At 48.8% G+C, this 12,206-nt stretch overlaps 1 protein-coding gene across 4 annotated transcripts in view; it reads right to left on the bottom strand.

The window, feature by feature from the left end:
• Window positions 1-12,206, bottom strand: part of pigf (phosphatidylinositol glycan anchor biosynthesis, class F) — an 86,657-nt gene that overhangs the window by 5,585 nt on the left and 68,866 nt on the right. Inside the window, exons 5-7 of one of the 4 annotated variants that reach the window (XM_038813158.1) lie at window positions 9,080-9,095; window positions 6,060-6,067; window positions 1,855-1,864 (exon numbers count right to left, since the gene is read on the bottom strand). The exons of the other annotated variants lie outside the window; for them this stretch is intronic. Of the exons in view, the coding sequence (XP_038669086.1) occupies window positions 1,855-1,864; window positions 6,060-6,067; window positions 9,080-9,095 (34 nt within the window). The remainder of the gene's footprint in view (window positions 1-1,854; window positions 1,865-6,059; window positions 6,068-9,079; window positions 9,096-12,206) is intronic. 4 annotated transcript variants of the gene reach the window in all.

Raw genomic sequence — 12,206 nt, 5'->3', positions numbered from 1 at the left:
TCCAATCCGTGGCAAACTCCTGCCTCCAGCTGAAGTGCATCAGGTATGTGGTGCTCACCAGATAGTGATCCAGCAGCCTGCCTGCTAAGTTTGACAACAAAGGTGTGTGTGTCTGTAATGGTGGCTGGTGTGGGTGACAGCTACAGTACTTCTTCCACGTCCTCCTCTGAGATCTCCTTCGAGGTGGTGTTGAGGGCAGGCGATGGGAAACAGCTGGTACATAGAACAATACAGCACAGGCCCTTCGGCCCACGATGTTGTGCTGATCATTTATCCTAATCCAAATTCAACCTAACCTACATCCCTTCAATTTACTGCTGTCCATGTGCCTGTCCAAGAGTCGCTTAAATGTCCCTAATTAATCTGACTCCGCCACCTCTGCTGGCAGTGCATTCCACACATCCACCACTCTCTGTGTAAAGAACCTGCCTCTGACATCTCCCCTATAACTTCCTCCAATCCCTTTAACATTATATCCCCTCATGACAGCCATTTCCGCCCTGGGGAAAAGTCTTTGGATAACCACTCTATCCATGCCTCTCATCACCTGGTAAACCTCTATCAAGTCATGTCTCGTCCTTCTTCGCTCCAGTGAGAAAGGCCCTAGCTCCCTCAACCTTTCTTCATAAGACATGCCCTCCAGTCCAGGCAGCATCCTGGTAAATCCCCACTGCACCTCTCCAAAGCATCCATTTCCTTTCTATAATGAGGAGACCAGAACTGGACACAATATTCCAAGTGTGGTCTAACCAGGGTTTTATAAAGCTGCAGGAAAAACATCGTAGCTCTTAAACTCAATCCCCCTGTAAATGAAAGCCAACACTCCACAGGCCTTCTGACAACCCTATCAACCTGAGTGGCAACTTTGAGGGATCTGTGTACATGGCCCCCAAGATCCCTCTGCTCCTCCACACTTCCAAGAATCCTGGGCGCGATTCTCTCAGCCTGGGGCCGGGCCGGAGAAACACCGTGACCAGCGGGAATCACACCGTGCCGCCGGTACGCCTTTCTCCGCAGAGCGTGGTTGGCGCGGCGCCCTGTTAACATCTGGATCAGCAGCTGGAGCGGCGTGAACTGCTCCAGTGCCGTGCTGGCCCCCTGTAGGGACCAGAATTGCTGATCCTGAGGCGTGTTGACGCCGTCGAGAAACGTGATGGCGTTTCCGATGCCATCAACACTTGTCTCAGGATCAGAGAATCCCACCCCCTGCCTTTATACCTGTATTCAGCATTCAAATTTGACCTTCCAAAATGAATCAGTTCACATTTATCTAGGTTGAACTCCATCTGCCACTTCTCAGCCCAGCTCTGCATCCTGTCAATGTCCTGTTGTAACCTGTAACAGCCGTCGACACTATCGACAACTCCACAAACTTTTGTGTCATCGGCAAACTTACCAACCCACCCTTCCACTTACTCATCCAAGTCATTTATAAAAAGCATGGTCCAAGCTCTCCTGTTGATATTCCTACAAGGCAAGGGACATGGTTGTAGTACTTGACCTAGTCAAGGGTTTAGGCTACACAGAACACACTTGGGACTGGTCATCTGGATGAAGGTGCAAGGGCACCTCATTTTTCTCTCACAGGTCCACCCTGCTCTCAGCACAGGCCTGCTACTCTGCAAGCACCATGGATCTCTCCTCGTACAGTCAGGATCCTTAGGGGTGGGTTTAGCACAGTGGGCTAAATAGCTGACTTGTAATGCAGAACAATGCCAGCAGCGCGGGTTCAATTCCTGTACCGGCCTCCCCGAACAGGCGCCACAATGTGGTGACTAGGGGGTTTTCACAGTAACTTCATTGAAGCCTACTTGTGACAATGAGTGATTATTATTATTAGCTTGGGCATCCCACTGCCCCTTTTCTCTTGCTCACGGTGGTTGTTGGCAAACCTCGCTTGCAGGAACACAAGTGGGGATGATGTGAGTTGGACGCCTGGCAGGTCAGAGGACGATGGCATCTGGCATGTGTGGGCACTGCACCTAATCAGCGATGGCTTCTGATGAGGAGTGCCGGGCTGAACAAAGAACAAAGAAAATTACAGCACGGGAACAGGCTCTTCGGCCCTCCCAGCCTGCGCCGATCCAGATCCTTTATCTAAACCTGTCACCTATTTTCCAAGGTCTACTTCCCTCTGTTCCCCACCCGTTCATATATCTGTCTAGATGCATCTTAAATGATGCTATCGTGCCCGCCTCTACCACCTCCGCTGGCAAAGCGTTCCAGGCACCCATCACCCTCTGCGTAAAAGACTTTCCACGCACATCTCCCTTAAACTTTCCCACTCTCACCTTGAAATCGTGACCCCTTGTAATTGACACCCCTAATCTTGGAAAAAGCTTGTTGCTATCGACCCTGTCCATACCTCTCATGATTTTGTAGACCTCAATCAGGTCCCCCCTCAACTTCCGTCTTTCCAACAAAAACAATCCTAATCTACTCAACCTTTCGTCATAGCTAGCACCCTCCATACCAGGCAACATCCTGGTGAACCTCCTCTGCATCCTCTCTAAAGCATCCGTCTGGTAATGTGGCGACCAGAACTGCACGCAGTATTCCAAATGTGGCCGAACCAAAGTCCTATACAACTGTAACATGACCTGCTGACTCTTGTACTCAATACCCCATCCAATGAAGGCAAGCATGCTGTATGCCTTCTTGACCACTCTATCAACTTGCGTTGCCACCTTCAGTATACAATGGACCTGAACTCCCAGATCTCTCTGTACATCAATTTTCCCCAGGACTCTTTCACTGACCATATAGTCCGTCTTGAATTAGATTTCCAAAATGCATCACCTCACATTTGCCTGGATTGAACTCCATCTGCCATTTCTCTGCCCAACTCTCCAATCTATCTATATTTTGCTGTATTCTCTGACAGTCCTCCTCGCTAGTACACCCTGAACTCCATACGACTTCACTTTTTCCATCAACCTGCCATGGGAAACTTTATCAAACGCCTTACTGAAGTCCATGTATATGACATCTACAGCCCTTCCCTCATCAATTAACTTTGTCACTTCCTCAAAGAATTCTATTAGGTTTGTAGGACATGACCTTCCTTGCACAAAACCATGCTGCCTATCACTGATAAGTCTATTTTCCTCCAAATGTGAATAGATCCTATCCCTCAGTATCTTCTCCAACAGTTTGCCTGCCACTGACGTCAAGCTCACAGGTCTATAATTCCCTGGATTATCCCTGCTACCCTTCTTAAACAAGGGGACAACATTAGCAATTCTCCAGTCCTCTGGGACCTCACCCGTGCTCAAGGATGCTGCAAAGGTATCTTTTAAGGCCCCAGCTATTTCGTCCCTCACTTCCCTCAGTAACCTGGGATAGATCCCATCCGGTCCTGGGGACTTGTCCACCTTAATGCCTTTTAGAATACCCAAAACGTTCCCCTTCCTTATGACAACTTGACCTAGAGTATTTAAACATCCATCCCTGGCCTCAACATCCATCATGTCCCTCTCCTTGGTGAATACAGATGCAAAGTACTCATTAAGAATCTCACCATTTCCTCCGACTCCACGCATAAATTCCCTCTTTTGTCTTTGAGTGGGCCAAATCCTTTCTCTAGTTACCCTCTTGCTCCTTATATACGAATAAAAGGCTTTGGGATTTTCCTTAACCCTGTTAGCCAAAGATATTTCATGACCCCTTTTAGCCCTCTTTATTGCGCGTTTGAGATTCGTCCTACTTTCCCGATATTCCTCAAAAGCTTCATCAGTTTTGAGTCGCCTCGATCTTATGTATGCTTCCTTTTTCATCTTAGCTAGTCTCACAATTCCACCCGTCATGCATGGTTCCCTAATCTTGCCATTTCTATCCCTCATTTTCACAGGGACATGTCTGTCCTGCACTCTAAGGACCTTTCCTTAAAAAGACTCCCACATTTCAAATGTGGATTTACCCATAAACAGTTGTTCCCAGTCCACATTCCCTAGCTCCTGCTGAATTGTGTTATACTCGGCCTTTCCCCAATTTAGCACTCTTCCTTTAGGACCACTCTTGTCTTTGTCCATCAGTATTCTAAAACTTACGGAATTGTGATCGCTATTCCCAAAGTAATCACTTCAACCACCTGGCCAGGATCATTCCCCAATACCAGGTCCAGTATGGCCCCTTCCCGAGTTGGATTATTTACATACTGCTCTAAAAAACTCTCCTGGATGCTCCTTACAAACTCTGCTCCATCTACGCCTCCAACACTACACGAGTCCCATTCAATATTGGGGAAGTTAAAATCTCCCATCACAACCACCCTATTGCCCCTAAATTTTTCTATAATCTGTCTGCATATTTGTACCTCTACTTCATGCTCGCTTCAGGCTGGGGTGTGATTTGAGGATACTGGTGGGAGGTCAGGTTCGGAGGTCCTGCGTGACGGTGGCATGTGTGATGGAGTTGACATTTTGGAGACGTGACGGAAGGGTGGGGTGGAGAGAGGAGACAGGAACTTACCCAGACTGATCGGAATAGGTCGTTCATCTTTATTCTGCACTGCACTCCCATCCTGTTGGTCAGGCTGCTGGCATTGACCAGTGCTGCCACCTTCTCCCAGGCAGCATTTGTCACCTTGCTGGAGGGCCTCCTGCCAACCTGAGGGCATTTTGTAGCCTGCCTCTCCTCCATGGCATCCAGCATGAGTGAGGGCCTCCTCCCTAAATTGAGGTGCTGGTTTCCCAGCTGCCATCCACCTGGCTTGAATCAGAGCAAGTGCTGTGGGGCCGCTTAAATGCAGCTCCCCCTTCATTGAAGTGCTCAGATAACCCCGGGGGGCCTAAATGAGATGCTTTGTGTCTCAAATATGTGGCGATCAACTTAGTGCCTGAAAATTGTGTTCTGGATCGCACCTCCGGATGCTTGCCTTGTTTTTCTTGCTGAAAACAAAACTCATGTTTTGGAAAATTCCATCCATAGTGTCTACTTTAATGGTCTTTAACTGCACAAGTTTGAATTAAAAAATATCCTTATCCCAACTTCTAATTTGTTAACTCCCGGGTATTTGAACAATTCGGTTAATTTTCATCAATTCCCACCCAATTCTCCCAAATATTGGAGGCTGACATTTCACTGACAAAACCCTTTTCCGTGCATGTTATATTTTATAAATATTGACCAGCCATCTAACTTGCTAATATTTTAATTCAGAGAGTGTTAAAAAAAAATTCTTCCTGAATGGGCGAGTGACAAGGGCACATATGTGCCGCATTCTAGTTGCCCAAGGTGGTGACGCTGGGCATTCTCCTCAAAGCCCTGCAGTAAAGTCCGGCTCCCACCTCCTCCTCCCACTAGCCGCAAGAGTATTGGGTAGGACACTGAGGGGGCGGGCGGAGAAGAATGATCTGATTTCCGCCACATTGCCACTTTCACATTCAAGATGCTCAAACCTCGCGGTTATGTAGGCCGTATTGTAACTTCTTATTTTGAAAAGTATTTTATTGGAGGTATTTTCAAACTTATACAGAACAGAAACGAGCAAACAACAACAGCAACTGTAAAGCATGCACCATTAACCTATTCCCCCAACCGCGATGTGTTAATGTCCCTGAAAGAAGCCGATGAACAGCCTCCCACTTTGTGGAGAACCCCTCCTCCGCCCCTCTTTTGGAAAACTTGATTTTTCCTAGTTGAAGGAACTCTGCCAAGTCGCTCACCCATGCCTCACTAATAGCTGCTCCCACCAGCAAAGCAAGATCCGTCTCCGGGCTATCAGGGAGACATAAGCCTCTCTCCTCACCCGCACTCCCGGATCCTCTGACACCCCAAATATCGCCACGCATGGGGTCGGCGCCACTTCCACTCCCAAAATCTTCGACATTACGTTGCAAACTCTTTCCAAAATCCCTCCAACTTCTGAAATGCCCAAAACATATGGACATGGTCACCGGACTCCCTGCACACTGCTCACACCTATCATCCTAGACCCCGTCATAAGAGCCCTCACCCCTCACCTCCTTGGACAGCAGCTTGTCCGGTTGCACTGGAGGTAGCAGCTGTGGGAACAATCCCAGCTCCTTTCTCAGGCCCTCACCTGTAGTTACAGGAACCCATTCCCCTGGGCAATGAGTTCACCTCCCCAAGCTCCTCTGAACTTACCATCCACAAATGGGTCCTGAAAATAGTCTATCCCCCAACTGCCCCCACCCCCGGAACCCCGCATCCAGTACCGTCGGAATAAACCTGCAGTTGCCACAAATTGGTGCCAACAGGGACATGCCTTCCATCCTACAGTGATGGCGACATTGATTCCACACCCTCAACGCTGATACCACCATCCGGCTCGTGGAGTACTTGGCCGGCTAGAACGGAAGAGGTGCCAACGATAGCGCCATCAGACTGGCCTCTTTACACAAAGCTTTCGCCATCTGTCCCCATACCGACCCCTCCTCCATTGCCCATGTCCAAACAAAGCTATGTATGCCGCCCACAAATAATTCTGCAGATTCCACCCCTCCCCCCCCACTCCCTTTCCAGAAACACCCTCCTGGCCCGGGGAACCTTACCTGCCCACACGAACCCCAGTATCATCTTATTCACCCTACTAAAAAGAGACTTGGGCACGAAAATTGGGAGATTCTGAAACCCGAACAAAAACTTCGGGAGCACCGTCATCTTTACCATCTCGTTCCTTCCAGCCAATAACAAATGCAACACATCCCACCTCCCATCGTCCTCCTTCATTCCCCCCACCAGCTTTGCCAGATTGAATGTTTGCAGCAGGGCCCAGCTCTGTGCCACTTGTATCCCAAGATAATGAAAGCTTACCTTTACCAACTGAAGCAGCAACCTCCTTAAACTACCTCCCTGTCCCCGGGCATTGATCAACCATGATTTCCCTTTAGGTCTCTTTATTCCCAATGTCTCTTTATACCCCAAAAAGAGACTGAGCACCCCCAAGATACCCATAATCCTGTTGGAACTTTCAACCAGATTCGCAACATATGACAAGAGGTCACCAGCGTATAAAGATACTCGATGCTCCACCATCCCCTGAATGCCCAGTCACCCCCTCGAAGCCCTAAGTGCCATTGCCAATGGTTCAATCACTTGGGCAAAGAGCAAAGGGGAGAGAGGGCACCCTGGTTCATCCCCTGGTGCAACCCAAAATACTCCAAATTGACACTAATGGTCCGCACACTTGCCTTATGAGCCCTATACAATAATCTCACCCAGTCGATGAACCCCTGCCCAAACCTGAACCATCCCAGCACCTCGAATATATACGGCCACTCCACAAGGTCAGATGCTTTCTCCGTGTCCATAGACACAACCACCTATACCTCCCAGCTGTTGAGGGCATCACTGTCACATTTGATAGCCTCCGAACATTGGCTGATAACCGCTGCCCCATTACGAATCCCAGGAGGCCCTTCCCTATCTGTCCACACCACCAGCACCTTCGCCAATATCTTCCCATCCACATTTAACAACGATATCAGGCGGTACGACTCACACTGCTTCGGGTCGTTGCCTTTTTAAAATGAGCGAGATAGATGCCTGACACAGCATGGGAGGAAGCTCACCCCTACCCACTGACTCATTGTACATCTCCATTAACAGGGGCCTCGGGTCCAACTCAAACCTCTTAGAAAACTCCGCTGGGAACCCGTTCTGGCCTGGGGCCTTACCAGACTGCATCGCCCCCCACACAATGCATCACCTCCCCCAGTCCAATTGGGACACCCAGTTCATGTATCCTCGCCTCATCCACTCTTGGGAATTCTTGCCCATCCAGAAACCGCCTCATGCTCCCATCCCCCGCCAGATGCTCTGAATGGCACACTTTCCGACAAAAAGTCTCAAACACCCCATTTACCTCCTCTGGCTCCGTCCTTATCCTCGTCCCTTATCCGCCCAATCTTCCTCGCCGCCTGCCTCCTCAGCTGATGCGCGGGCATCCTGCTCGCCTTCTCCCCATATTCGCACACTGCCTCACTGGCCCTACGTGGTTGTCCCACCGCCTTCCCCATCAATACTAGCTAAAACTCCATTTGGGGCTTCTGCCTCTCCTTCAGCAGTGCTCAGGCTCCACTGAATATCTCTGGTCCACCAACAAAATGGCTTCTGCCAGCTTGAGCCTCCCTGCCCGTTCCACTCTCACCCCGTGTACCCCAATCAAAATACACTTCCCTCTCACCACTGCCTCCCACAACGTAACCGCTGAGAACTCCCCTGTCTTATGCTCCACATAGTTCCGGATAGCTACCCCTATCTTCTCACAGACCTCCTTATCGGCCAATAACCCCACATAACCTCCACTGCTGCCTTTGGGAGCCTCCACCCGCAAATCCACCCAGTGTGGTGCGTGGTCAGACCATCCTTCCCCGCCAACAGTGCCTTGTCCAGGACAAAAAAATCAATCCGCAAGTACCCCCTGAGAACAAAAATTCCTTCGCCCCCGGTCTCACAAACCGCCAAGTCCGCCGCCCCCATTCGCCCCATAAATTCCAACTACTCCTTCACCATTTCCAACATCTCATAGATCTGGGGCATGACCAATCCAGCCTCGACTCCAACACCATCTTAAACCCCCACCCCCAATGATCAGCAGGTGCGTGTCCATGTCCGGGATCTTCAGGACCCGCCTCAAACTCCACATTGTTTTAATTTTGGGCATAAATGTTCACCAGCACCATGGGCCCCCTCCAACTTCCCGGTCACCATCACAAATCTACTCCCAGGGTCCGCCACTGTGCTCCCCACCATAAAGGACACCCTCTTATTAACCAGCACTGCCACCTCCCTCGTCTTCAAATCCAGCTCCGAATGAAACACCATTCTCTCCCCCCCCCCCCCCCCCCCCCCCCCCCAATCTCTTCCTCGTCTGATCCAATGAGTCTCTTGCAAAACCACGCCTGCCTTCAAATTCTTTGAATGCGTGAAGAAGCATAACCTCTTAACCGGCCTGTTTAATCTCCGAACATTCCATGAAATCAACCGGGTTGGGGGATCCCTGCACCCCCTTCCCCTCTGGTCAGCCATATCTCTGCTTTAACCAGCTCCTCCAGGTCCACATCCCGCATCCCCGAGGGCCTCCCCACATGTCCTCTGCCGTCACTCCTTAAGCAGATGCGCCACACCAACTCCGTCCACGTCAGCAATGCCCACCCCCCCCCCATCCCTAACAGAGAAAAAGAGAACGAAAACCATCCCCCATAACACTACCCCCTCCCTCTCTCTCCCCCCCCCCCCCCAAACAGGTCTATCCCCCACTTCACTCTCTTTAACTATCCGCTAGCATGGTGACCTCCACTCGAGGCAACTGCCTCCCCCCAAAATCCCTCGTACCTGCTCCTCCCGTCTCCCATTTATGCTCACAACCCCAATAACCCACAAAATACAGAACATGATACAGCATTCAACCCTGCCGAAAAGTGCCAACACTCCCTCACCTCCCCCCCCCCCCCCCCCCCTCCCAAACACTGTTTCTACAAGAGCCCAAGATCTTCTTAGGCCTCCTGCCTCCACCAACTGTTACGTGGAGCACAGAGTGGACAAGGACGCCACAGAGCTCGCCGCCATCTTTCCTTCTATTGCACTTTGCGAAAGCTCCCGGTCTCACTTCCGCCCTTTTACAGTTACACTCCTTGTTTGACAGGGCTGAGACATGCACATCCGAAGGAGCATCCTTAGCTCTGTCAGTTCCTGTACTTTGTACCAGCAAATACCCTCGTGATCAGGTACCAAGGATCAATTCTACCTCAAGCAGGAGCCACGAAATGTGAGACCACTCACTCCATACTGGCCACCGGAAGTCAGCCTTGTTGTAACTTACCCTGGGCCTGTTCATTACCAGAGGAGAAAGGAGACACAGTCAAATTGCTAGATCATATATTTTTTAAAAAATCAAGCCAAAGCCTTAGACTACCCACAGCTGCAGGGAATCCTGTGGTTCTTGGGTTGCAGAAAACGACTAAATTCAAAGCAGCCCTGTAAAATCCCCTATTGCAGTAATACTACTTACATAGCAGAAGTTTTACTGCAAATGATACTTTGAAATAGGCACTGTAAATTCCAAAACTAAAAAGTTATAGAAAACATTCCTGGTCACTTTGCCATTCCTCACCCTTTCAAAAGTTACTAAATAAGTTTCTAACTTAAATAAAATCAGAATACAGAATCTTGACTACTTTAATTTACCCTTCTGTTTTCCCTTTAGTTGTTTAACCGAGTTAGGCGTTCCAACAATATAAAACTTGGCAGTGGCAAGAAAATCAGTGTGAAGGACTGGACCAGAAGGTTAATCAGAGGGATGTGGTTGTGTCGCTGAGCTACTGGGTCAAACTAATCCCTTCCTAGCCTAGCTGACTTTCAATGATTCAAAAGAACAAAATTAGCAACTATGCTCAAAGGGTTAAATTTACTGACTATTTCGGCACCTGTTATGAACAGGATTATTTAAGGTTTAGAAATGATGGTTACAGCAGGATGGAGGCCAGTAAGTCCATCATGCCTGTGTCAGTTCTCCGCTGGAGCAAACTCAGCTAGTCACGCTCTCATAGAATCCCTATGTGCAGAAGGAGGCCATTCGGTTCATCAAGTCACCACCCACCCTCTGAAAGTGCAGCCTAACTGGGCCCACTCCCCCACCCGATCCCTGTAACCCATAACCCCAACTAACCTTTGGACACTACGGGCAATTTAGCATGGCCAATCCACCTAACCCGCACATTTCTGGACTGTGGGAGGAAACCAGAGCACCCGGAGGAAATCCACACAGACACAGGGTGAAAGTGAAACTCCACACAGTCATCCGACGGCGGTATTGAACCTGGCGCTGTGAGGCAGCAATGCTCACCACTGTGCCATTGTGCCACCCTTATCATGTTCTTTCCTCATAAGCCCTCGATTTTTTTCTCTCTTCAGGTGCTTATCCAAAACCCTTTTGCGTGCCACACTCCAAAGGCAGTGCATTGCAGATCCTAACCACTCACTGTGTAAAAATTTTTTCCCCTCAGGTCACCACTGTCACCGGCTTTGTGACAGTTATGTCCAATTTCTATCTTCAGGTGCCTCGCTTGCCTAGTGGCTAAAACAACTCATGCAGTCTCGAGTCAAAGGTCTCAGTCACAAGATCGGAAGGAGAGAGAGAGAGAGATGGTTCCTGTTCCTGATCACTATCCTGTCACCCTGCTGGAAAGTGAAAGCACAAAAGGGTGAAGATCAGACAAGGCTAGGTTATGGTAGACGTCATGCTTGAATAGCTTCTTGTAATTTTGGACCAATATGGATACAGTACAGGAAGGCAGCATTTCCTGGACCTAGACTTAACAGCAAGACAGCACCTGGAGGGGGGGGGGGGGGGGGGGGGGGAGAAAAATCAGCATGCTAGAAAAAGCACTGGTTAGATTGAATATGGCTGCCACTGAATTAGGAAGATCCCAAGTGAAATTTATTTGAACCGTCTCAACTCAGCCCCTGATAGGTGCATGGCTATGAAGACAGCTAGTTTCGGAAATGGGAAAATCTATTCCCGTTTAAGAGAGGTGTTAGGGAATAGATTGACGCACATTTGTGGGGAGCTGTACCCTGCATCTGTATCTATTGTTCTGCTCATAAAAGTTGCAGGTTATGTTTATATTTCTTCACTTTCAAAACAAAATAAGCCCCCCTGTTGATTTTTGTGGCCTCGGTTTCATCTTGTCCAAGTGTTGCCTTAAAACAAAAACGCTTCAACAAAATTGAAAATATTTGCCAAATCTGCTCTTAATTCAACACAGGACTTAACCAAAATAGTTTCTTCTCTTCAGGAATATACCCGTATGCACTCCAACCTTTGTGTGACCTTTTGCTGAGTAATAAGAATTTTGAAAATTGTTTTAACCCCACAAGTGTTATTTTTTAATCTATTTCATTTTGACAAATATCCACCTGTCCACTTATTTCCTTTCTGGTGATGGCAGTGGATGAGAGAGAAAAAGATGGGGAAACGTTCAATTATTTAACTTCTTTATTTAATTTTTTGAATTTTAAATTTAGAATACCCAATTTTTTTTTCCTCCAGTCAAGGGGCAATTTAGCGTGGCCAATTCACCAACCCTGCACAACTTTTTGGGTTATGGGGATGAGACCCATCCACATATGGCGAGAATGTGCAAACTCCATACGGACAGTGACCCGGGGCCGGGATCGAACCTGGGTCCTCGGTGCAGTGAGGCAGCAGTGTGAACTTATTTAACTTTCTTCATGCCACC

Source organism: Scyliorhinus canicula, chromosome 1 (assembly GCF_902713615.1).
Source record: "Scyliorhinus canicula chromosome 1, sScyCan1.1, whole genome shotgun sequence".
Taxonomy (NCBI): Eukaryota; Metazoa; Chordata; class Chondrichthyes; order Carcharhiniformes; family Scyliorhinidae; genus Scyliorhinus; species Scyliorhinus canicula.
Note: the sequence above shows the minus strand (reverse complement) of the source record. Positions and strands in the feature narration are given on the sequence as shown.